This window comes from Tachysurus vachellii, chromosome 3 (assembly GCF_030014155.1).
Source record: "Tachysurus vachellii isolate PV-2020 chromosome 3, HZAU_Pvac_v1, whole genome shotgun sequence".
In the NCBI taxonomy this organism is placed as follows: Eukaryota; Metazoa; Chordata; class Actinopteri; order Siluriformes; family Bagridae; genus Tachysurus; species Tachysurus vachellii.
Genome location: NC_083462.1, coordinates 5139664 through 5161894, shown reverse-complemented (window position 1 = coordinate 5161894; position 22231 = coordinate 5139664). Strand labels below are relative to the sequence as shown.

The 22231-nt window shown below is 41.3% G+C and overlaps 2 protein-coding genes across 5 annotated transcripts in view; one reads left to right on the top strand and one right to left on the bottom strand.

The window, feature by feature from the left end:
* Positions 1–18773, top strand: part of maptb (microtubule-associated protein tau b) — a 33038-nt gene extending 14265 nt beyond the window's left edge. The window contains exons 3-13 of one of the 3 annotated variants that reach the window (XM_060865472.1): positions 1821–1937; positions 4033–4056; positions 5273–6484; positions 7660–7691; positions 8728–8919; positions 9178–9232; positions 9760–10010; positions 10252–10344; positions 11607–11688; positions 11988–12094; positions 14041–18773. In XM_060865472.1, the coding sequence (XP_060721455.1) occupies positions 1821–1937; positions 4033–4056; positions 5273–6484; positions 7660–7691; positions 8728–8919; positions 9178–9232; positions 9760–10010; positions 10252–10344; positions 11607–11688; positions 11988–12094; positions 14041–14256 (2381 nt within the window). In that variant the 3' untranslated portion in view covers positions 14257–18773. Of the gene's footprint in view, positions 1–1820; positions 1938–4032; positions 4057–4092; positions 6485–7659; positions 7692–8727; positions 8920–9177; positions 9233–9759; positions 10011–10251; positions 10345–11606; positions 11689–11987; positions 12095–13061; positions 13180–14040 lie in introns of those variants that run through there. The other 2 variants (XM_060865469.1, XM_060865471.1) reach the window with 2 other exon arrangements.
* An 873-nt stretch (positions 18774–19646) lies between these two features.
* The window catches only part of kansl1b (KAT8 regulatory NSL complex subunit 1b), a 52994-nt gene continuing 50409 nt past the window's right edge, over positions 19647–22231 (bottom strand). For both annotated transcript variants that reach the window (XM_060865463.1, XM_060865462.1), the window contains exon 15: positions 19647–22181. In XM_060865463.1, coding sequence (XP_060721446.1) covers positions 21966–22181 — 216 coding nt within the window. In that variant the 3' untranslated portion in view covers positions 19647–21965. The remainder of the gene's footprint in view (positions 22182–22231) is intronic.

Here is a 22231-nt window from a genome sequence, read left to right as displayed (position 1 = left end):
TTCCCGTTAATATATATTAACCTTTTCTAGAAAAAACTAATACTAATATAAGACTTTTCCCATGGAAAGTTTCCAGCCTTGAAAATTCCCGGAATTTTGCAACCCTAAGCAGGCTTCCCTGAACATCCTAAGTGTTCAGCTCAGACATCATATGTTTTTTTTGCATATATGAATAAAGAAGCAAGTTTTGATGCCAGATTGCAGAATGTTTTGGCTGAAAAGGAGTAAGTGGGGTCCATCATGTACATATTGGGATTGTTTACAAAAATTAAAATGCCAAACTGTTCTAGGGACAATTCCCAAGATTCATGAGTATATTTCATCTGCGATGCGTTTGGTTTTTGTTTTGATAGCTCAGGCTGCATGTAAGGAGAGAGAAACCTGTTCTCTACTAAAACCTGCTCTCCAAGACACCATCAACAACACCATCAGCTCATCAAGCCGTTATAAACACAAAACGCCATGTTTGTTGATGCCATGATGTCCGTGTGTTTACTGTAATCCCAACAGTACATCTGGGTTCCTGTGAAGCTTAAACAGTAGATTCATTAAATTCCTGCAGATTTGAGATCAGTTTTGGGGCCACGATCTGAGTAAAGGGGCGTAAAGGTGATTTACTTAGATGACTTGTATTAATATATGGAGGGGAAAAGTATATAACAACACAATATATTAATCTGTGTGCAATTCTAAAAAGAAAGAAATAAGTAAGAGCTTGACTATCAATGCAGAACTGAAAGCATTTCTATACGTATTTTACATGTAATAGCCCCGAGTTATCGTTCCTCACCTCCACTGTGATTTCTACCATATGCTTTAGTAACATCACTATATACATCTGTTTTAAATTGTTTACTCTACTTTTCTAGATTATTTATTATTATTTTATTATATTTTTAGATTATAAACTGATCTGCATTTCAATTTCATTTCCTCTGAAAATGACACAAGCCATGATAGAAAAAGCAAGGAAAAAAAGAGATGAAACAAGTGAACGATGTGACAAGCCAATTAAAAGAAAAAGAAGATCGTGAAAGAATAAAAGGAGGAGAGAATAAAGGCAGAGGGTTAGAACAGTGTGCTCCTGCAGCACATAAACTTTATACTGAAACATTTGATCAGACTAAAAAGAAAAAAGGTGTTAAGCCTGAAATATCAGGTTCTTTAAAATCTCCATTTGCCCTGATTGACAAAAGTGCATCGACTGCTCAGTTCTGCAGTTTGCTCGAATTTGCTCGAGTCCCAAGTAAAGGCCTTTATATGTTCAAGATTTTCATGTTCTAACCAATCAGCTTACAGGCTGAGGAACAAAAGAGTAAAAACAGAGAGAAAGATTCTGTAAAAAAAAAAAAAATGAGTGAGTGAATTTTTTATTATTATTATTATTATTATTATTATTATTATTATTATTATTATTGTTATTATTATTATTATTATTATATGATCCTGCATTCCAACATAGCTAAAAAATAACAGCTCTTGCTTTAAATGTGGTCGCATCCAGTTCAGTTATCACACAAAATTAGCTTATTTCTCTTCCTCCAAAGTTACAGTAAAGACAAATATTTATTTCATCTGCATCACTGATGATAATAAGTCTAAGCTAGACACCAAGCAAGGCTAATTAGCTAGCTGATTCTAACTAGATCTTTTTTTCTGTTTCATTATTTATTTATTTATTTATTTATTTATTTTCTGCACAAAAGATGCCCCATATGGCATTTTTGCCTTAAACACAGCATGTAAGTAGTCAGTTTGTAAAACACGTTATCAAATGAGTAAATGTAACTGAAGCATCATTTCATTTGCGACTTTCCAAGATGAGCATCCTCTCACAGAAGAGACAGAGGAGTCAAAGCCTGAACCGACCTCTCGAGACGACGTAACCGAGGGTACAGAGCCTAAAGCTGCCTCCGGTCATGAGGATGTGGTGTCTGGTATGCCGTTGTGAAATAAATCACAGCTTTATCCAGCTGCCTCCCTCCTTTCCTGAGCTGTTCTCTTTTCTTAGCTTCATCACAGCTCACCTCTTTAACCCTGCTGCTTCAGTCTTCAGTTTGGCTTCACGTCTGTTTTAACCCAGCTTTTCCCTTCCAGAGGATGGACAAATGAATTAAATAAAGGACCGCTATCGTTTTTTTTGTTATTGGGTGGTTGTGGTGATAGATGTAAAAGGTAACGTGATATGAAACAGATGGTATTTCTAGTTGGTCTCCTTTGTCCATCCAGGCTTTCTGACCAGCACTGGAACACAAATAAACAGTACTCACAACATCTCCCTCAACTTTTTATCACAGTATTATATGTGATCCACTTTTCTTCCATGTTTAATGGGATGATCACATTACAAATGTTATCCCTCTGGAGCTGCTTACGCATTTCTAGCAATCACTCGTTGCTTTCATTTCAGTTGCGTTTTCTGGAAAGCTTGTCATTTGAATTTGATCACGGCAACGAATTATATATCAAGTGAAAATGTCTAAGCTTTGTCTTTAGCTAATTTCGCTTCTATGACAGTTCTGCGGAATTCTTCATTCTGATTGGTCGTTAGATGATAATTCGTTTTCTGTAACATGAAAAATGTTTTGAGTCTCCAGTGTCAGCACTTTGTAGTCAGAGGTGAAGCTGTAAATATATTTTATGACACTGAAAAGATAGACTGCAGAAGAGAGAGAAAAATGAGGAAGAGGGAAAGAGAGAAGAGAAGGGTGAGGGAAAGAGAGGGAGAGAAAGAAGAGGGGGAGAGGGAGAGAGAGAAGAGGAGGGAGAGGGAAAGAGAGGGAGAGAGAGAAGAGTGGGAGAGGGAAAGTGAGGGAGAGAGAGAAGAGGAGGGAGAGGGAAAGAGGGAGAGAAAGAAGAGGGGGAGAGGGAGAGAGAGAAGAGGAGGGAGAGGGAAAGAGAGGGAGAGAGAGAAGAGTGGGAGAGGGAGAGAGAGGGAGAGAGAGAAGAGGAGGGAGAGGGAAAGAGGGAGAGAGAGAAGAGGAGGGAGAGGGAAAGCGAGGGAGGAGAAAGAACAAAGGTGGAAGAGGGAAAGAGCCAGAGAATAAGAGGGAGAAAATAGGTATGAAGGAGGAGAGAGAAAAGAGGAGACACACTGTAAGAAAGGGAGGAGAAAGGAAATAGGTGGAAGAAGGAAAGAGAGAAAGGAGAGATAGAGATTTATGTGATTATAATTATTTAAGGCGATAATGCAAGGGTTAAGAGTATTGTTACTGTCTAGTGGTTTCCTGGACAGTCCTCAGAAGTGAATTTTATGACTTTAATGGCTAATGGGTCAGAGTAATGTCTCTCTGGAGCATGAGGTTAGCGATACATGTTGAGTGACCATCTGACACTATGATCAATGACGGTTAAATCCTGCTGTCATAGTGCAAAGTGAAAAAGCCTTGTTGGGTGAGGAAACTCAGTGTGTCTTCTGTTAGAGCAATCACATCAATCTTGGTAAGGCTAGCAATCAAGTCTGTTAAAGATAATGGACTTTGGACCATTAGATCCCTCGCATCCTATGGCTGGAGCTTGTTGGACACTAATGAGAAAAATCTGAGCACTATTACGCAAGTTTTAAATATTTAATGATATAGAGCTTGTTGCTGATGCTAGCAGGTCTCTGGCCTTAATAGCTCTTAGCTCGGCGTATACATCTGAGTGGAATGGAAATTATATTAAATGAAATGAAATGATCCTGTGTTTCTCCAGCTTTACCTGCCAGTGTAACAAAGTGCTGACACTGGAGACTCCTTCAATAAACATCTTCTCCCTTGATATATTTATCTGTTTATCTGGAGTATCTACATTCCAGTACCTGTAAAAGTGGTTACTATAGAAACTATAAAGGATTAGAACAAAGTACATACAGTACATATAAACCTGTGATTTGTCTTTCACCTGGAACTGCTGTCCAATCAAAATCCAGAATTCTGCAGCACTGTAAATATTGTAACTAATCAATCAAGTTTCACTTCTGGACCATTTAACTGTTTCCTTCCTGTCGTTCTTTTTCCCTATGTGTCATTTCCATGACCTGATGGATAGCTGCACCAGGGACAGCAGGCGAAGGTATGCTGGGCTTACAGTCTCGTTTTCCATCCTCAGTGGTTAGCTTTGAAGGAAACAGATGTCTACTGTATATGACACATAATTCAGTCTCTCACTAGCATTCATTCTCAGCTCCTCCATCTCAACTGCTACCACATGCACGTGGCGGTTCAGTATTAGCCTTTATTCTCTATTCAATGGGCTCCGATTGGCAGGCCTTATAAAGTACAGACGTTGATTCTAAGAAAAGCAATTAAGTTGCCGTGTTTAGTTACGTACGTAATGATTCCTCCTGTACATACGTGCTGTAAAAATGCAGCATAACATCAGATTCTGGACTGGATGAAAAACTATCCGCTCTGCACCGAGCGGTCTGACAATAAAAAAACACAACATAACATATCTCCTGCACCAAAGCCGGACAATTCATCACCATCTCAAGTCATGTTCCCACAAAGCTTTTCACATGGTGCAAGTGACAGAGATGCTGTTGGTCACTGTGGGTATATTGTACATGTAGTTATATGTTGGCTTTGCTTTTGTTTTCTCTGTTGTGTTTTCAACTTTCAACTCAAATTGTTTTGGTTTGGAAGTTTTATACTGTGAACGAGTTGTGAGGTACTTTTATAAGCCATTAAACCACATTTCTGCCACTGTAGTGTTCCCCGGTTCTCTTGCTGTCCATGCAGTCTAGCATTTGCTATTTGTACTTAAAGTCCCAATCAGGAATAGAATGGATTCAATCACCAATAGATTCATTATATATTTCAGAGCATTTTTGGTAATCTGTGGTGGTTTTGTCATTTGTAGGATAAGTGCATGTAAATATTTTTACATTACAGATGTGTAATTAAATAGTATTTTTGCCCAGCAGGACCTAAGAGATCTGATTAGTAGTATTTTAAACTCAGTATTCATTCAAAGCCATGAAGCTGTTTCAGCTATTCCCTACTGGTGCTTTAAGTCATGCCAAAAATTAGCAAACACTGCTTATTATAAAAGTGCCCACAGCTCGAAAGTGTTAAGTTCCAAAGAAATGAATGTTCAATTGTGTCCTGACTGAATTATTGGCAAGAATCTTTTTCGTTCTCCTTTGTTTTATATATCGGCCCTTTTTTCTGGTCAGTATGACTTTGAATCCTTGGTTTCTTGGTGCCTTTGTTTTCCGTCTTGGTGTGTTGCTAATCCCGCAGTGTTGTCTGTGGCTGTTCCTATCGCTCTACCTCCTGCTCATTAGATACTTTAACACCAGAGGGGCTCGCTCCACCACACAGTGGTAGAAGCAGCGTGGCGTCTGTGGACAGGGAAGAGGAGAGTTTGAACGGGGACATGGCTGGGTCTGTTGGTCCACAGCAGTCACCCATGTCCCCACAAGCATCACAAGCTGCTCTGGCTGATGGTTTAGGGTCAGAGGTGCTGAGCATTGAAAGCCAGTTGAAGATGAGTCCTTCGGAGGAGATGGTTGGAAAACACAGTCCCAGTGGTTTTCAAGATGAGAGAGAGGAAGAGGAAGTTGAGAAGCAAAGTAAAGAGGAAAAGAGCAAAGCTTTAATATCTGATTCTGAGGAAGAGTTAGTGGAGAGTCCTGCCACACCCAAGATTCATTCAAACATAGATCAACAGGAGGAGCAAGAAAGAGATGTAGAGGAAGAAGAAGTACAAGAGGAATCAGAAGTAGTTCCTCCAGTCCACAGCACTGGTATCTCAGATGCGTCGCCACAGAAAGATGAAGACTTTGTCATTAAGCCCTGTGAAACTCTATTCCAACCACAGATGACTCCTGATGAAGCAAAGAAACGAGGCCTGTCATTTGACTACACCGAATCCGAGCTTGTTCAGCAGGGAACCCCTGACCGCTGGGAAAATGGCTCTGACAAGACTCCTCCAGAGAGCAAAAGTCCCGACTCCTGCAGGGCTGACCCTGGTTCCCCTTTCTCCCCTAGTACTGCTCCTGATCAAACCCAGGATTCACTGCTCTCTGACCACCAGATTGAAGCCCAAGATTATGAAGCCGTGGAAGAACAGGACCTAGAAGTGATCAGTATTCCTACAGCTCAGCAGGAGATCATAGTACCCAAGATGGAGTCAGCAGCAGACACCCAACTTGAGGATTCTAAAGAGGACAAACCAGAGAAGTATCTGGACACAACTGATGAAGATCTCATTGCTACTGTTGAAGCCACACAGAGTGCTGAGCCTGTTGCCCAACCAGAAGAAACAGCAGCAACTGTTGCTGAATTTGAAGTTGATGCTGTTGAATCAAGTCCTCCAGAGCCAATTAAAGCAGCACCAAAAAAAACAGTACCCGTTAAAGATGCTGCCATTAAAAAAGCAAAGAAGCCTATTACTACAGCCACGGCAACCCCTGCCCCAAAATCCACCCCAAAACTCGAGAAAGTCCCCTCAAAAGATGCTGCGCCGGTGCGAAAATCAAGCGCCCCATCCAAAGGTCTGTTTTTTCTTCCTTTCCTCAACCCCCTATAAACCACTTTCTTTCTTTCTTTCTTCCACAGATCTTCCTTTTTATTGTCAAGTAGCTAAGCTATGCTAAGCAGCACCCTTTCTGATAAACGTACACCACCAGTCAAAACGAGTGTTCGGTTGAAGAAACGGACTGCTTGTAGCCATTAAATCTCTCTCTCTCTCTCTCTATATGTGAATCTTTGTGGTCTGTCTTTCCTTCCCTTCCGTGACTGTAGTTGGTGTCTGTGACTAACTCTGAGCCTTTTTTGTGTTGCTGGCACTGTTTTCACTGTACCCTCCTGTTTGCATGTCCCTTGTGCATGATTGTTGACTGTGGTGCATCACTGACAATCGTTAACGTATTATGCGGCTCACATCCTTCCCTCGACACACATACAGACACATTATCTTGTCTAATTCACAATTTAACAGACTTCAGTATCAAGTCATTTATCGACTTCTGTGAACTGTATGAATTTGTGTTACTTCAAATTGATCTTAGTGCTAAGCGTAATATCGACCAGCAAAGGCAGGCTAGGTTTAAAATATAGGCTAGCAAGAGGTTTTTCTGAACTTTGTTCTTGAACCAAGATTTTCCATAACATTCGTAAACATTTCTACAGCCTCCTATTGGTTGATGCAATATATATATTAATAAGTTACCTTATAAGGAAAAGGGCAGAGCTGTGTAATTTTGTGCGGAGCTCATTTCTGGTCTAGAAATATATTATCATAAGTCTGAAAAGAAGAAAGTAGGGCAGATCCACTGCGCAATTATATTGCGAATTACAATTTTTCCACGGATTCTATGAAATTATGTAATTATAATAGGTCTAGAAATACTTTAAGTCTTAGTGGAAGGTTTTCATTGTAACTTTCCCAAAGTAAAGTAAATTTTCCAAAGTAAGTTTTCATTTAATCAAATCTGACAGACAGAAATCATGCCACTGGATTCATGTTTTCTAGGTCATCAGAATTACAGCCAGGGTTTAAAGCATATCATTAAATACACTATTAACCTAACTGCACTTTGTAATTAGTTTGGCCTTGCAGAGTTCAAGTCATTTTTTATACTTTTTCTACATCATGAGCTTTAACTTGAACTCAGTGTTGATAAAATTCACTTGGACTTATTATTCTGCTTATTCTCTCTATAAACAGCCAAGTCCGGAGCAGCAGCAGCTGATAAAAAGGTACAGTGCAGGTGGTTTGTGTACGTTGTGTTTATAACAGGTACTGTTTAGAGTAATGTATTATATTACAGATTCACATTAAAGAAATCTTTAACCCGTTAAATGTGGAATCTGTAAGTTGGCATCAAATCCTAGAGCAAATCCATACAACCGGAACTTCTCAGACTCGCATCATTTCATCAAGCCCCAGATTTTACTTTGGCTTCCAACTCAAACTTCACTGCTTATGATTTCCGGCAGATTTCACACTTCTTATCGATCAGCTTGTAACTCAAATTGTCTGCAGAATAGTGTCAGTTATTTATCCTGTGAGTTATGTTATATCTGATTCCCTTAAACACACATAGAAAGTCTACAGACACTCGAACAGGACGAGTCTGATCAGCAGTCCCAAGCTAATAAAATGTCCTAGGCAGAAAATAAAACAGATAAAGATGCCGAGAAGGTTAGAGCTAATAAAAGTTATGGTTCAGGCTGGAGGTTAATTACTATATACTGTACGTAGCTTAATAAACACCAGGTTTTGTCAAGTCATCTTGTCTAAGGGTTTTCCACTACCCTTGTAATATCTAGCTCAAATCTGTACTTGTACTGTAGAGCTTGAACCTTGGATCAGACTCATAATGTAACGTGCTGGTGAACGCGTTAGGGTGCAGTGGGTGCGATGGCACGACAACAGAAGAATTAAGGCTCGGAACTGGACAATAGATAAAGAGAAACAAGGAAGTCAGCAAATCAGCATTGCTTGTCATTCTGAGAGAGGGATGATGCTGATGTGTGTCAGTGACACCTTAAAAGCTAAAAGGTAAAACGTGAAGCTCTGAGAATGAGAGTCTTTTTCTTTATAACCACTTATTCTTTATACCTTAACCACTTTTGTTGTCCATTGTTTTTGGTTTAAGTCTTAATTGCACTCTCTATAATTTTCTCCTTGTCTTATTCATAACTTTAAGTTCTCTGATTATGTTTTGTTCAATTCACCTTGTTTTAACTCTTTTTTTTTGTGTTCCCTCTCATTCTCAATGACACAAAAAAGACCCCTTCCACATCCAAAGCAGACAAAGCTAGACTCACCTCCACCAAAAAGCGAGCCTCATCAATCCCAGTACCCCCATCTAAACATACCTCCACCTCCGCTTCTCAGTCTGTCCCAGTTTGTGCCTCAGCCAGTGCCGCGTCTCTAAACTCTAAACCACACACTGTAGGAACCCAGGAGTCCAGAGCCACAGTGAGTAATCACAACATCGTGACCTTACACTGGCCTGTCCACCTCTCTGCTCTGTAGGACAGCGAAGATTTAAATGGCTCATTGATGCTGTTTGTGAGCTTTTTTAAAGAACGTTATTTAAAGTAAGCTGGAAATCACAAACCTCAGATGGGCCAGAGAAGAAATTCATCAGTTCTGTTTATCTCCAAAAATGCTAAACAAAAGCAAAAAAATTCATACAACATACTGATTTTACTTTTATTTTTATTTCATACGTAGCCCGGCGATGCTAAGACGAAGACTAAACCTCAGGGTATTGGCACCAAAATCCCTGGTGAGTTGCATTTTATTATTATAGGTTATCTCACTTGAGTTCCTGTAGTGAAGAATAAAGATAGACTCCACCCAGTTTCTGTTAAATTGTTGTAGTGCACAGAGAAAAGGGGGAGAATGTTAAAAATAGTGCCAGTGTGGATGTAGATTAGAGTTTGTGATGTGCGTATCTAGCTATGATGTAGGAAAGTGCTGGACAGAGTGCTGTTCAGTGACGTCACCGAAATCAAACCGAAAGACTTTAATAAATAAGACAAATGAACTGAGTGGAAGAATATCCAATTATTACATTCATTTATTGCCATTTTGTGACAATTAAGCTGTGGCAACAATCTGTAAATTTATCCAATAGAATTCAATCTCAAGGCCCAAAAGGTGGTTACAGTGATAGGAAACAGGATTAGAAGTAATCCCAGAAACATAAACCTAACCTCCAAATCCAAATCTTTCTAATTGCGTTATCCATTATATATTAAGATATGTGATATATTTTATTCAGAATGACTTATTTTCATGACTTTCCCACAGTCGAACCTCCTAAGACTCCTGATCGTAGCGGCTGCAGCAGCCCTGCCACCCCGAAATCTCCGGCCAGTCGCTGCAGCACACCTGGACAGCAGGTGAAGAAGATAGCTGTGGTGCGCACTCCACCCAAATCCCCCGGCTCTCTCAGATCTCGTGCCCCGATCGCCCCTGTCGCACCCATGCCTGATCTGAAGAATGTCAAATCCAAGATCGGTTCCACTGAGAACATCAAACACCAGCCTGGGGGTGGTAAGGTGAGTCCAGCGAGACCAGATGTTTAATCTGTGATTTGAATAAAAACCCTTTTCTGTACACCTGGAAAAGAGTGGCAGAGGAAATGTCTCCCTGTAGTTATGGAATAGTGAATTCTACCTCCCTGAATGCAGCCCCATTCCATTCCACACCTACAAGTCTGGGAACCAGCCACATGCCAGTCCCCAGCAGCCAGGAAGCCCTCAGCTAGGCATGTGTCAATCTTCTTACTTTACTTCTTAGGTGCACATCCTTGACAAGAAGATGGATCTGAGCAGCGTGCAGGCAAAGTGTGGCTCCAAAGCCAACCTCAAGCACACTCCAGGAGGTGGCAATGTGAGTAATCAAGCTCCCTCCTTTGTAAAAGTGTTTATGCAGCAGGCCAATGTGCCTCAGACATGTGCCAATGTGCCAATGTGCCAATGTGCCTCAGACATGTGCTTCAAACTCCAACCTTTGCCCTTAGAGCAGCAGCTCCACAAACGTTTGTCCAGCTGTTGGCTTAATGCTCTCTTGCATTTCCTCTGCCTCTCTGTGTGACTGTTGTTAATAAGAAGCTGGACCTTTTCCTGTTGTGAAGTCTAGGAGCAGCACCAGAGACGATATCATTCCTGATCAGAGCTCCGTTTTTTTTGTTATGTAGACAACTTTAGGTTTATCTAATAGACTTACTGATGTGGGTGAAATCCAGTGTTCAGACATATCATCCCAGATTGTTTCCTGAACCAGAATTTATTACCTTTTTTCTTTGACAAACAGCAGCATGGAGGACTTGGTGCCAGTTATTGTACATGGAACTGCTGGATTTTACACAATGGACACATTTTCCCCCTTAACCATCAGATTCATGCATCATGCAGGAGAAGCCTTTTGCTTTGTTCTTTAAGGTGTTCTTAAGGCATGAAGTTCTCTCTCTCTCTCTCTCTCTCCCTCCCTCTCCCTCTCTCTCTCTCTCTCTCTCTCTCTCTCTCTCTCTCTCTCTCTCTCTCTCTCTCTCTCCCTCCCTCCCTCTCTCTCTCTCTCTCTCTCTCTCTCTCTCTCTCTCTCTCTCTCTCTCTCTCTCTCCTGTCTCTCTCTCTCCCTCCCTCTCTCTCTCTCTCTCTCTCTCTCTCTCTCTCTCTCTCTCTCTCTCTCTCTCTCTCTCTCTCTCTCTCCTGTCTCTCTCTTTCTCTCTCTCTCGCTCTCCTGTCTCTCCCTCCCTCTCTCTCTCCCTCCCTCTCTCTCTCTCTCCTCTCTCTCTCTCTCTCTCTCTCTCTCTCTCTCTCTCTCCCTCCCTCTCTCTCTCTCTCTCTCGCTCTCTCTCTCTCTCTCTCTCCCTCCCTCTCTCTCTCTCCTGTCTCCCTCCCTCTCTCTCTCTCTCTCTCTCTCTCTCTCTCTCTCTCTCTCTCTCTCTCTCTCTCCCTCCCTCTCTCTCTCTCTCTCTCTCTCTCCTCTCTCTCTCTCTCTCTCCCTCCTGTCTCCCTCCCTCCCTCCCTCTCTCTCTCTCTCTCTCTCTCTCTCTCTCTATATTGTTCCTCGTATCCTGGCAGCATCAGTTTGTTCATCTCTGCGTCTCTGACTCTCTGCATCCTGTTCTGTCTGTCTCTCATTGTGTCCAGGTTCAAATTGTGCACAAAAAGTTGGATCTGAGCAACGTGCAGGCAAAGTGCGGCTCGAAGGCTAACATTCACCATAAACCAGGTAAAAGTGCTTTCACACTCATCACTTCAGATGTATTTACATGGATTGACATGTGTAGTTGCATGAACGCTTTCCTTATCAGTAAACATGTTTGTTGTTGTTGTTGCAGTAGATCAGCTACAGAAAATATCAGTAAATCTAGACCTGCATTTGCATGTCATGTTCTGGGTGTTTACTTCATACACAAAGTTAGTGTATTATAACAGATATTTAGATCTGTGTGAGGTTCGATTGGTTGGTTGGTTTGTTTGTTTGTTTGTTTGTTTGTTTATTGAAGCGCTGCACATTTTTGCCTGCAGGTGGCGGAAACATCGAGATTAAATCAGAGAAGCTGGAGTTTAAAGCTCAGTCGAAAGTGGGATCTCTGGAGAACATTGGCCACGTGGCCGGAGGCGGGGCCAAGAAGGTAAGCTCCTGTTTACACGCTTAACTAATAAAGAAAATAAACAAGACTCACAGTCAGATTAATCACATGAAAAATAATCCGTGATGGTTTTGATTCCCTGATGTTACACTGGTGTAAATCCATACTAACAACTAGAGCTGTAACTAACAAAAGACACATGCTAATCGTCTGTCAGTGCTAATACTTCACATCACGTCTCCTCCTCTAACGTAGGAGTTTTCTGTAAATCTCCATCACTCGTCTTAAACGTCTCGGGCTGCGGTCCAGATCTCTCTAACATCGACTTTCCACCCCTTCACTTCCCCTGGGTTTAAATCCCTGCAGTGGTCTTATGGGTCGTACCAGCAGTTTATTAACTCCAGTGAAGTTCACAGGAGCCCTGAGGGATCACTGCACAGATCAATGTGTAGACCACAGGATCAGATGATACCCAGAATTAATAAATAAATAGAAATGGATATCACACACACACACACACACACACACACACACACACAGAGCCAAATCTAGGTCTGTACCCTAGTGTACCAGTGTTAATGTGTTCATCGATAGAGACTTAAAGCACTGTTGTACATCACTCTCGATAAGGACGTCTGTTAAATGCCGTAAATGTAAATGAGTTTATTGGCGCAGTGAGCTGTGTGGAGTCTTGCTTTCCTTGCTCTTCTCTCTAACACACGCGCACACACACACACACACACACACACACACGCACACACTTTCTCACCTGTGTCCATCTGTAGTGTCCTTCCTCTCTTTTCTCCTTTGTTTTCATTGTTATTCTTTTTGTTCACTTCCTGCCTTTTTCTCATCAATTCCCTGCTTCATCACTCAGCGTTTTTTTAAATCCCTTCACCTTTCATTGGCTCGTCATGTTTGTGTTTCTGTTCTTTTTCATTTTATTGACATCATGTTTCACTTTGATTGTAACCCCAACCCCCTGTGGTGACTGTTTCCATGGCCTTAGAGAGAGAAGGGGAAGGAAGCAGAGTCGGGGCCTTCGTGTGCCTCCCTCCACTCAAATGGGGACACACCCTCTGACCCCCTGCACGGGGAAGTCAGTGCCCTAAAGCCGAACCACTCCAGTAAGTGTACGAGCCACTGAGGCATTTCTCCTCATTAAACTCCATCAGCAGTCAAACCTGGTGCTGCAGGACAGAAGCTACGTCCAGAATCACGATTTATTTACCCAAATATACCCCAAATAAATACAATTCTATGAACATTTCAGGCTTTAATATAAACAGAAGACAGATGATGCTGATTCTTTACAGAGGCAGCTAACACACACACACACACACACACACACACACACACTCAGTGACATTTAAAACAAGAATGAACAGAACAGGAGCAGTGATGAGGTCTGGACCTGGATTGATAATAAGGCGGTGGTGTAATTGTCTGTAACTCAACTTCTGCTTCAAATCACAGCTTTAGATTTACGTCTGTATTTATAATCCACGTCTTCTAGCACATCGCCATTGCTATAGTAACAACTCGTGTACAGGGACTGAAATAAAATCATTTAGTGATTTGGTGAAGTTATATTTAACAGACAGAGCTGCAGCCCTTACTCAGGAACCTCTCAATAAAATGACAAACTTCACGAGGGAGAAAACACACATCGACACGGTATCCACACATACAATATTTACCCACAAATCGGTTGTCGTCCCACTTTCTGGAGGGAATTTGTTGTTGCAAAAACAAGCTGAGATTAAATAGGATCAGTGCAGCAGCAGTGGTGTGTGAGCAGAACAGAAGTAGAACGTCATCGGTGCAGATGTTTCAGATTGTCTTCTATCCTGTCTTTGTGTATTAACAGTACATACTTTAATAAACATAGCTATAGATTTATATTTCCTCATTTAGTCCAGTACAGAGTTTCTGTAATTTCTGTAATTGTTTTTCCTGTAATTCTGTCTCGTCGTCTTCTCCACCAGATTGAGTCTCATAAGCTGATGTTCCGCGAGCAGGCGAAAGCTCGCACTGACCACGGCGCGGACATCGTGGTTAAATCCCCCTGCATGTCTGGAGAGGGTTCACCCCGCCCTCTCAGCAAAGTCTCCTCCTCCGGCAGCATCAACATGAGCGAATCTCCGCAGCTCTCTACACTCGCAGACCAGGTGACCGCCTCACTCGCTAAACAGGGCCTGTGAGTCCACTTCCTGCTGCGGCTCCCTCGATCACCTCCACACCAAGAAACACAAGGCTGTAACCTGTCAATTAAAAAAACCTCATAAAAAAATAAAAAAAATCGAGCATATCACCTCAGTCTGTTTAAAAAAAAAAAAAAAAAAAAAAAAAAAAAGGTGCTTGCTGGATTTCTTCATGAATTTTGGTTCTTGATTACAAGGGACTGATTATTGATAACGTTATTGTCCTGTTCTGTCTGATTAATTGGACTCGTACGCTGCTGTATTGATTTGTTTAATCAGTCACAGCACGTAGAAGCCCATCTACAATGCTAGAAAGTCCACTTTATACCATACGCCGACTTTTCCGTCTCTCTCTCTCTCTCTCTGCTTAGTTGCCTTATTGTGAAAGCTTCCCTCTCATCTGCCTTTATTAATTCAGTTCACTTAGACTAGTACGGATTTGTATTTGTTTTTTTTTTAAATATTTTAATAAATACTACCTGAAATTGGACTGTGAGGGAGACAACAAGCCAAAACGAGTTAGCAGGAATCATTGAGACCGTATTTAACTCTGAATTTTTCAAGATCGATGTAACAGTTTTTTGGCATACTGACAATTACCCAGCATTATCATGCTGTCAGACTACACAAACTACACACACACTCTCAGATCAGCTCAGCGTTTTATAAGGCTGAAGCTTTGCAATTAAACAGGACCGTTGTTAGGGTTTAGATTAGTTATTATAATATGCTAATTTCACAGTGGATCGACTAGTGTAAATTTATAAGCTAACAAGGTGTGAAGAAACAGGAAATTTGTACTGAGGTCAAAGTGCTCAAGGATCACAATCAAATAAATAAATAAATAAATAAATAGTTGTGTATCTTTTCATATCGTAGGCTGACTAGCGGTATCACAAAAGCCATTACCATGATAGCAGACCTGCCAAACTTTACAGCTTAGGAGCTCTACGTGCCATCACTCTGATAAAAGATGCTAAAAAACTCTTCTTTCTTTTCTCCAAACGGCAGAACAAATGGACATGTGAATCTGGAATGATTGACAGTTTATGTGTATGTGTTTAAGTCACTGATAACCCCGCCTCCTTCCTCAACGTCACAGTAACGAGTCAGGACACAAAGAGAAAGCTTTTTTTCAGTCTTCTGTTTCACTGCAAAGAATCTTAGCAAGTGCAGATATCTCGAATGTAGACGAGTGTGTGCAATATTTTATATAATAATTATTATAAATCAGATTATTTCATCCTGTTTTTAGACGGGCATTTACATGCATTACTATATACATTTATAACATATAAATAAAGTTAAGGGGCACGGTGGCTTAGTGGTTAGCCCGTTCTCCTCACACCTCCAGGGTTGGGGGTTCGATTCCCGCCTCCACCTTGTGTGTGTGGAGTTTGCATGTTCTCCCCGTGCCTCGGGGGTTTCCTCCGGGTACTCCGGTTTCCTCCCCCGGTCCAAAGACATGCATGGTAGGTTGATTGGCATCTCTGGAAAATTGTCCGTAGTGTGTGATTGCGTGAGTGAATGAGTGTGTGTGTGTGTGCCGTGCGATGGGTTGGCACTCCGTCCAGGGTGTATCCTGCCTTGATGCCCGATGACGCCTGAGATAGGCACAGGCTCCCCGTGACCCGAGGCAGTTCGGATAAGCGGTAGAAGATGAATGAATGAATAAATAAAATTAAAAATTATGTTTGCCAATATAAATATATTAACATATATACACATTTATTTGATTTATCTATATTGGAGATATTTTCACTTGCTGACTCGACACTTCTGCAGTGTACAGTTGAGCTGAACATAAAACACTTAACACATTAAAAGAAAGAGTTTCATAGTACCTCACTGGAAACATCCTGCTTCTGTTCAAGGACCTGACGAGTAAAACAGAAGACTAGACGTTTCTTCTACAGGGTTCGGGTCTGTGATAAAGGGTCTGCGCTTTCTGTAGAGTTTATACACTCGTTAGAATTAAGTAGGGGGAAAAATGAATACGATTCTGAGTGTGTGAATCTTTACTGTGTAATTTGCTTGTCTTCAGCCTCAAATGAGCATCTGTGCATTCTGCTGTACTGTAACGTAACACACACACACACACACACACACAGCTTAATACTAAATATGTTATAATCAGTAACCCATTACGATTAATCAGAAACTAATCACAGTACTGTGCTGAGTAACATCCACGTCCTGAACATTAGTGCTGAGCCTTGCGCTGCTGGTGAGCTGCTCTAATAAACACATTCCTCATTGTGTGTGTATAAATATGACAAATAACACCTGAGTAGATCACAATTCATGTGATTATTAACAAAACACATCTTTAATCCTCTCGAAATTTGAAGCTCAAGCCTTAGAGAACATACTGGCCAATAGTTTCCTCTTTCCTGCTGGTTTTGGTGTCTGCAGATTGCTAATGTAGCTAACAAGTAATGAGTAATGGAAGCTTGTAGCCACCATCTAAAAAATAAACCATCACACACAAGTCATCTAAAGACACGGTTTCCAACAGTGTAACCCACTCTGAGTACAGCGCTGTCAACCCTCCAACCTGAGCTCACACGTCTGTACTGTATCACAGAGCCAAATGAAGTGGGATTTATTCAGACAAACAGGTGGCTGGAGGTTTCTTCTTGTAGCTCCAGCAGTTACCTTCAAACACCAAACTTGTCCTAACTGATCGGTGACATTGACAACTCCATAGGTGACAGCGAAGAGAATAAACACACAGAGACGACATGAGAATAAAGACTAAACAGCAATGAGAGGATTTACAGGATGTTCAGAGCCCTGGCTACACTAGCCCTGACAGCAGCACGTTTTCACTTAAATATTCCTACAAACACACGCCTCGTTATCCGCCTTCACATGTCCGGTTTCACCATGTCCGAGAACACGCTAGAGTAACGTAACAATTCTTAATAAATAATCAGTAGTGATAAAGATAATGACGTGTGAGTGAGAGTAAAAAAAAATAAAAAAGTGCCTCCCTTTTCCTCGCTCACTAAAACTCTGATCGATGTAAATAGTGACGGCTGAGGATTTGATTTAGGGAAAGAAAACGCAACAGAAAACATGCAGCGCTGCTATAAACCTGTTCTAAATGATGCCTTGATTAAAGACAAATCTGCTACAACTCATCACCTGCAGTCTAACTCAACCCACCGAACTCCTCTTCACACGAAAACAACCTGAGAACAAAAGAAAATCATGCAAAAATCCAAAAACGAAGCATTTAATAGCGTTCCTGTAGACGTGAGCCGTGTTAGAGATGAACAACATCTTTACTGTTTTTATTTCCTGATATTTATTACCTTTTTTATATCTTCACTGCACCTCGACCTTTTCTTTAAAAAAGTTTAAAAAAAAAAGTCAAACTAATCATTCGACGTTACCGCGAGTCGCTTCTTCTTTCCCTCTTGACGGTTCACACGGTTAAAGTGACCGGAAATGGAGGTTTGATGTTTTGAGATTAAATGTGACCGATAAACCGGAGGCTTAAATTCTTCTGTCATGTGGTTGCTGTTATCCTGTAGCTCGAGCTTAAAAGAAATAAATAAAAAAATATATATAAATAAATAAGAAGCAAACCTGAGATACTGAACATGTCTTCAAAGCTCTGCGTATTTTATGTATGAGCACTAAAATAAAAAATCTTATAAAGGGAAAAACTTATCTTGCTTTTAGAACGATTGATGGTGCCAACGAGTCCTCAGATCACCTGAGGAACTGAGTGAAAAAAGCCAAAAATGATCATCTCTTTAGGCTTGAAACATTTTAATTGCTTGTGTTTTGTGGAGAGAATCGTTAAAGCCCAAAATCTTAGAAGCAGAGATAATTCTGTAGGCCGTCTGAATCACCTGCTCCTTATTATTATTATTAAAATGTGGTTATGAAGAAAGAGTGTTTATATCTACACATGACGTGTAAAGCAGGCTGCTGGATTTGGTTGTGTGAACTCGACACAGAACAGTCTCTCTCTCTCTCTGTCTCTCAGTCCCTCTCTCTGTCTCTCCCTCTCTCTGTCTCTCCCTCTCACTGTCTCTCCCTCTCTCTATGTCTCTCTCTCTCTGTCTCTCAGTCTCTATCACTGTCCCTCTCTCTTACTGTCTCTCCCTCTCTCTCAGTCTCTCTCACTGTCTCTCAGACTCTCTGTCTCTCTCTTGCGCTCTCTCTCTCTCTCTCCCTCTCTGTCTCTCAGTCCCTCTCACTGTCTCTCCCTCTGTCTCTCCCTCTTTCACTGTCTCTCCATCTCTCTCTTCATCTCTCTGTTTCTCCATCTCTCACTGTCTCTCTCACTATCTCTCCATCTCTCGGTCTCGCTCCCTGTCTCTATCTCTCCCTCTCTCCCACTCATTCTCTCTCTCTGAAGCTGTGATGCGGTTTTCCAGTCCACTCTGAACTTAACAGTTGTGATTGTCTTTACTGTACTTGTGTGTTTTATCAGTTTCTTTACACTCACTCTCGCTGCTGTGAACCTGAATTTGGAAATAAAGTCGGTATTAAACCCCCTTCCCTCTCTCTCTCTCTCTGTCTATTTTTCACATGTCCTCATCTGTGTGTGTTTCAGTTTCAGACTCTGAGTGAACAAATTTCTCATTGTGTGTCTATTGCAAAGACGTTACAGACAATTCTACAATCTGTAATATATAAAGTCTTTGGTCAGAAGAACACACCTCTACTTTATACTTTAAACACTGTTAAAGTCACAACACTGTATTTACACACACTTACCTCACAGATCCTCCTGGTTGGTGTAATGTCCTGAGTCTAAGTTGTCTTCTGGTCTTCATCTGGACAGATTAGTGGCTGTGTTTATAATATATAGAATGTTTGGCAGCCTCTGTATAACTCACACTCTGAAATAAATAGCTGGATGGATTGAAATCTACTTGTTAAAGGCCACAATACATTTTTACTTGGTGGTTGGTTTACAGACTATGTACTGAATCTAACCACTAGAGGGCGCCAGATATTTGACCATGTTAGTGATTACATTCAGCACACATTCTCTAATCAATTTATTAATGTCTTGTGGCCTCTATTATTTCGATGCAGTTAACTTCCTATAAATAATACAACAGACAAATAAGCAGTTGTTCCCTCTGGAGAACTCGTCTTGACTTATTAAATGTTATTAGATATTTTATTAGATTGATGAGGTCCTGAACTGAGGGACATTTCCTGTAACATCACAGCTGGAGCTGCACATGATGGCAAGTTTACCTTCATGATCTCGTCTAGATCCGCTAAAGGGTCACTTACCCGAGCGGCCTGATCACGTGACACGGGTCCGAACTCTTAAATAATCAGATTTGTTTTCGCTGGGTTTCATTTTAAGCCTTATTTAACCATGAAATAAAAAGCATCACACACAAGAACGATACAATATAATTCACTTTTAATTTTGAGAAGCACAAACGCTGTCAGATTGGCCAATTATCCATACACCTTTATTTCCGTAAAGAAAGTTGTTAAATATTTTTTTTTTGTATGCGTCTTCTCGCTATACAATCAAGACAGCTACAGACAGCCTCAAAAAATCAAACACGGTAAAGAATCAAATAATGTATTTACAAAATATACTCTTCTTTTATTTATAATACAAACTATTACATGCTAAATGATACACCAGACTCCTCCCACCCAATCCCTCCCTCCCCCCAAACTCCAGTCAAATTCACCATGGTGGAAACTGAGTGTAGGAAAATATCTCGCACATGAAGACACCGGCTCCTCAACGCTAATCACATGGAACCAACGAACAGGTCAGTGGACCATCGCCTTCAGGGAGGTGTGTTTATTACTCAGGGGAAGAGAACGGAGAAAACAGAGCAGTAGCTAATATTCTTTATTCATGGTGTTCGATCTCTCTCTCTCTCTCTCTCTCTCATATACACACACGCGTGCACGCGTAATGGAAAAACCTGCTGGTTAACAAGGGCATATAATAACGCAAAGACAGATGCGAGTGTAAAACACTCTCGTGGTGAAACAACCGGAATTACAGACAGTCCAGTGGATGGAAAAGCAGAAATTAACAAGAAAGTGAGAAATGCGACGGTACGAGGTGCGAAGGCGATCGTATCCGAGTAACACAGAAAGCTTGTGGGCCCAGAGGCGAAATGAGACGTAGTGAAGCTTCAGGATGAGGAACATTAACAAGGTTGTGGCTCTGTGTGCTAATTAGCAAAAAAAGCTAAAATCTCAAATCTCTGACAGTGAGGATTTAGAACTAATTACATCGATGTCATTTCCTTTTCTGAATAGATTGTACATGAATACGTAAAAAAAAAAAAGAAAAATTGCACATTTTTTATTTCGCATAATCAAATCTTTTTAACAAACTATACATCTGTATCTCGCCACAGGAGCGCGACACCTGTAGGTTTATACAGATCGACATTTTGTGCGCTTTTAGAGTTTTAGCCCCGCCCCTAGTCTCTTAGGTGGGTGGGGTCCCTCGCTTGGCCACGCCCCTTAAACGTGAGACGTTTCAGACGAACACAAACGTCGTGAGCCGATCACAGAGATTCAAAGTTACAACAAAAAGAACCATAGAGGAGTCGTGATGAAGAGCCACAACATCGATCAATCTGATGGAGATTAAAGGAGAAAAAGGTGCAGTTTTTGTAGTAGGGTTGTAATTTTTTCTCTCTTTATTGGTGAAACTATCCTGTAATCGTAAATCCTGCTTCACTGTGTAGAATATAATGTAAGGGTTAATATATAAGTGCCGCACGAGCGCGTCGCTGCGATGGAATGATGGACAGAGAGCAGAAGAGTGCTGAGCATCAGAGTGCAAATACAGATTAGAAGAACGCTCGAGCCCATAAACGTCCTCCTGCGCTACTTATTTCAAGCATTCAGGCAGCAGGGTTTAAAAAAAAGCGCCTGGGATTAAGTGCTGCGATCGATTCGTTCTCAGGTGGGGAAATTGCACGTACAAGTTACGGCAGAAATACAAATGAAACACCTCGGAGCGCTGATGCGTGATCATGGGGGTTTTTTTTTACTTTTCTTTTTTTTTTTTTTAATAATAAAAAAACTTCCCACGCAACTCATCCTACATGTATATGAACTTAGAGTAAATGCTCGACCTGCTGCTAATCCTCCAGCGATCAACCACACAAAGCTGATTAATCCTAGAGTTTAGTTAAAGCTGGCCCCGAATATTAAAGACACTGAGAATGAACAGAGAGAAGTGCTGAAAGAAATAATAAATGAATAATAATAATAATTATAATAATAACAACATGCCTGATAGTCAGGCGTTTATGTGCGTATTTGGGTTGTACCTAAATCAGTATAATAGGGAGCTTGAGGTCAACCCGCTAGCTGTCGATCGCTTCAGTCCGTTCCGATGCAAATCAAGTGCACATGAGCGATTTAGGACACCACCGAGACTCCGGTTTCCTGCTTTCCGCCTCTTATCGGCCACCACCTTTTGATTACCAGTGACCCAAAAACAACAAAACAAAAACAAAAGAACAAACAAACAAAAAGGAAGTCGTCTCTACTGGGATCCAATCTTCAACTTAACAAATTCACTGAAAACTGTGAAAGATTTAAGCGATGTTTGAATATCAAACAGCAGGAGGTTTAATCTGCTCTGGAGCTGGAGAGGGGTGTGTGTGTGTGTGTGTGTGTGTGTGTGTGTGTGTGTGTGTGAGAAAGAGAGAGACGAGTCTGTACAGAAGGTTTCAGCAGTGTGTGTGTCTGAGTGAGTTGTTCCTGTGCCGGCTCGTGTCCTCAGGCAGCGGTGATGGAGGCTCGCCCTCGCACTCGGACCTGGAGCCGCTCCTGCAGCCCGAAATCCGTCGTGCGGTTCGATTGCTGCCTGGACTCATGTGATGATCGTGATCCTGCACCGGATCCACGTCCAGGGGGAACGTTCTGTGCTCCCACGGCTGCACAGGCTGAGTAAGAGTGAAGGAGTGTGAGAGAACGAGATTACACAACAATATTA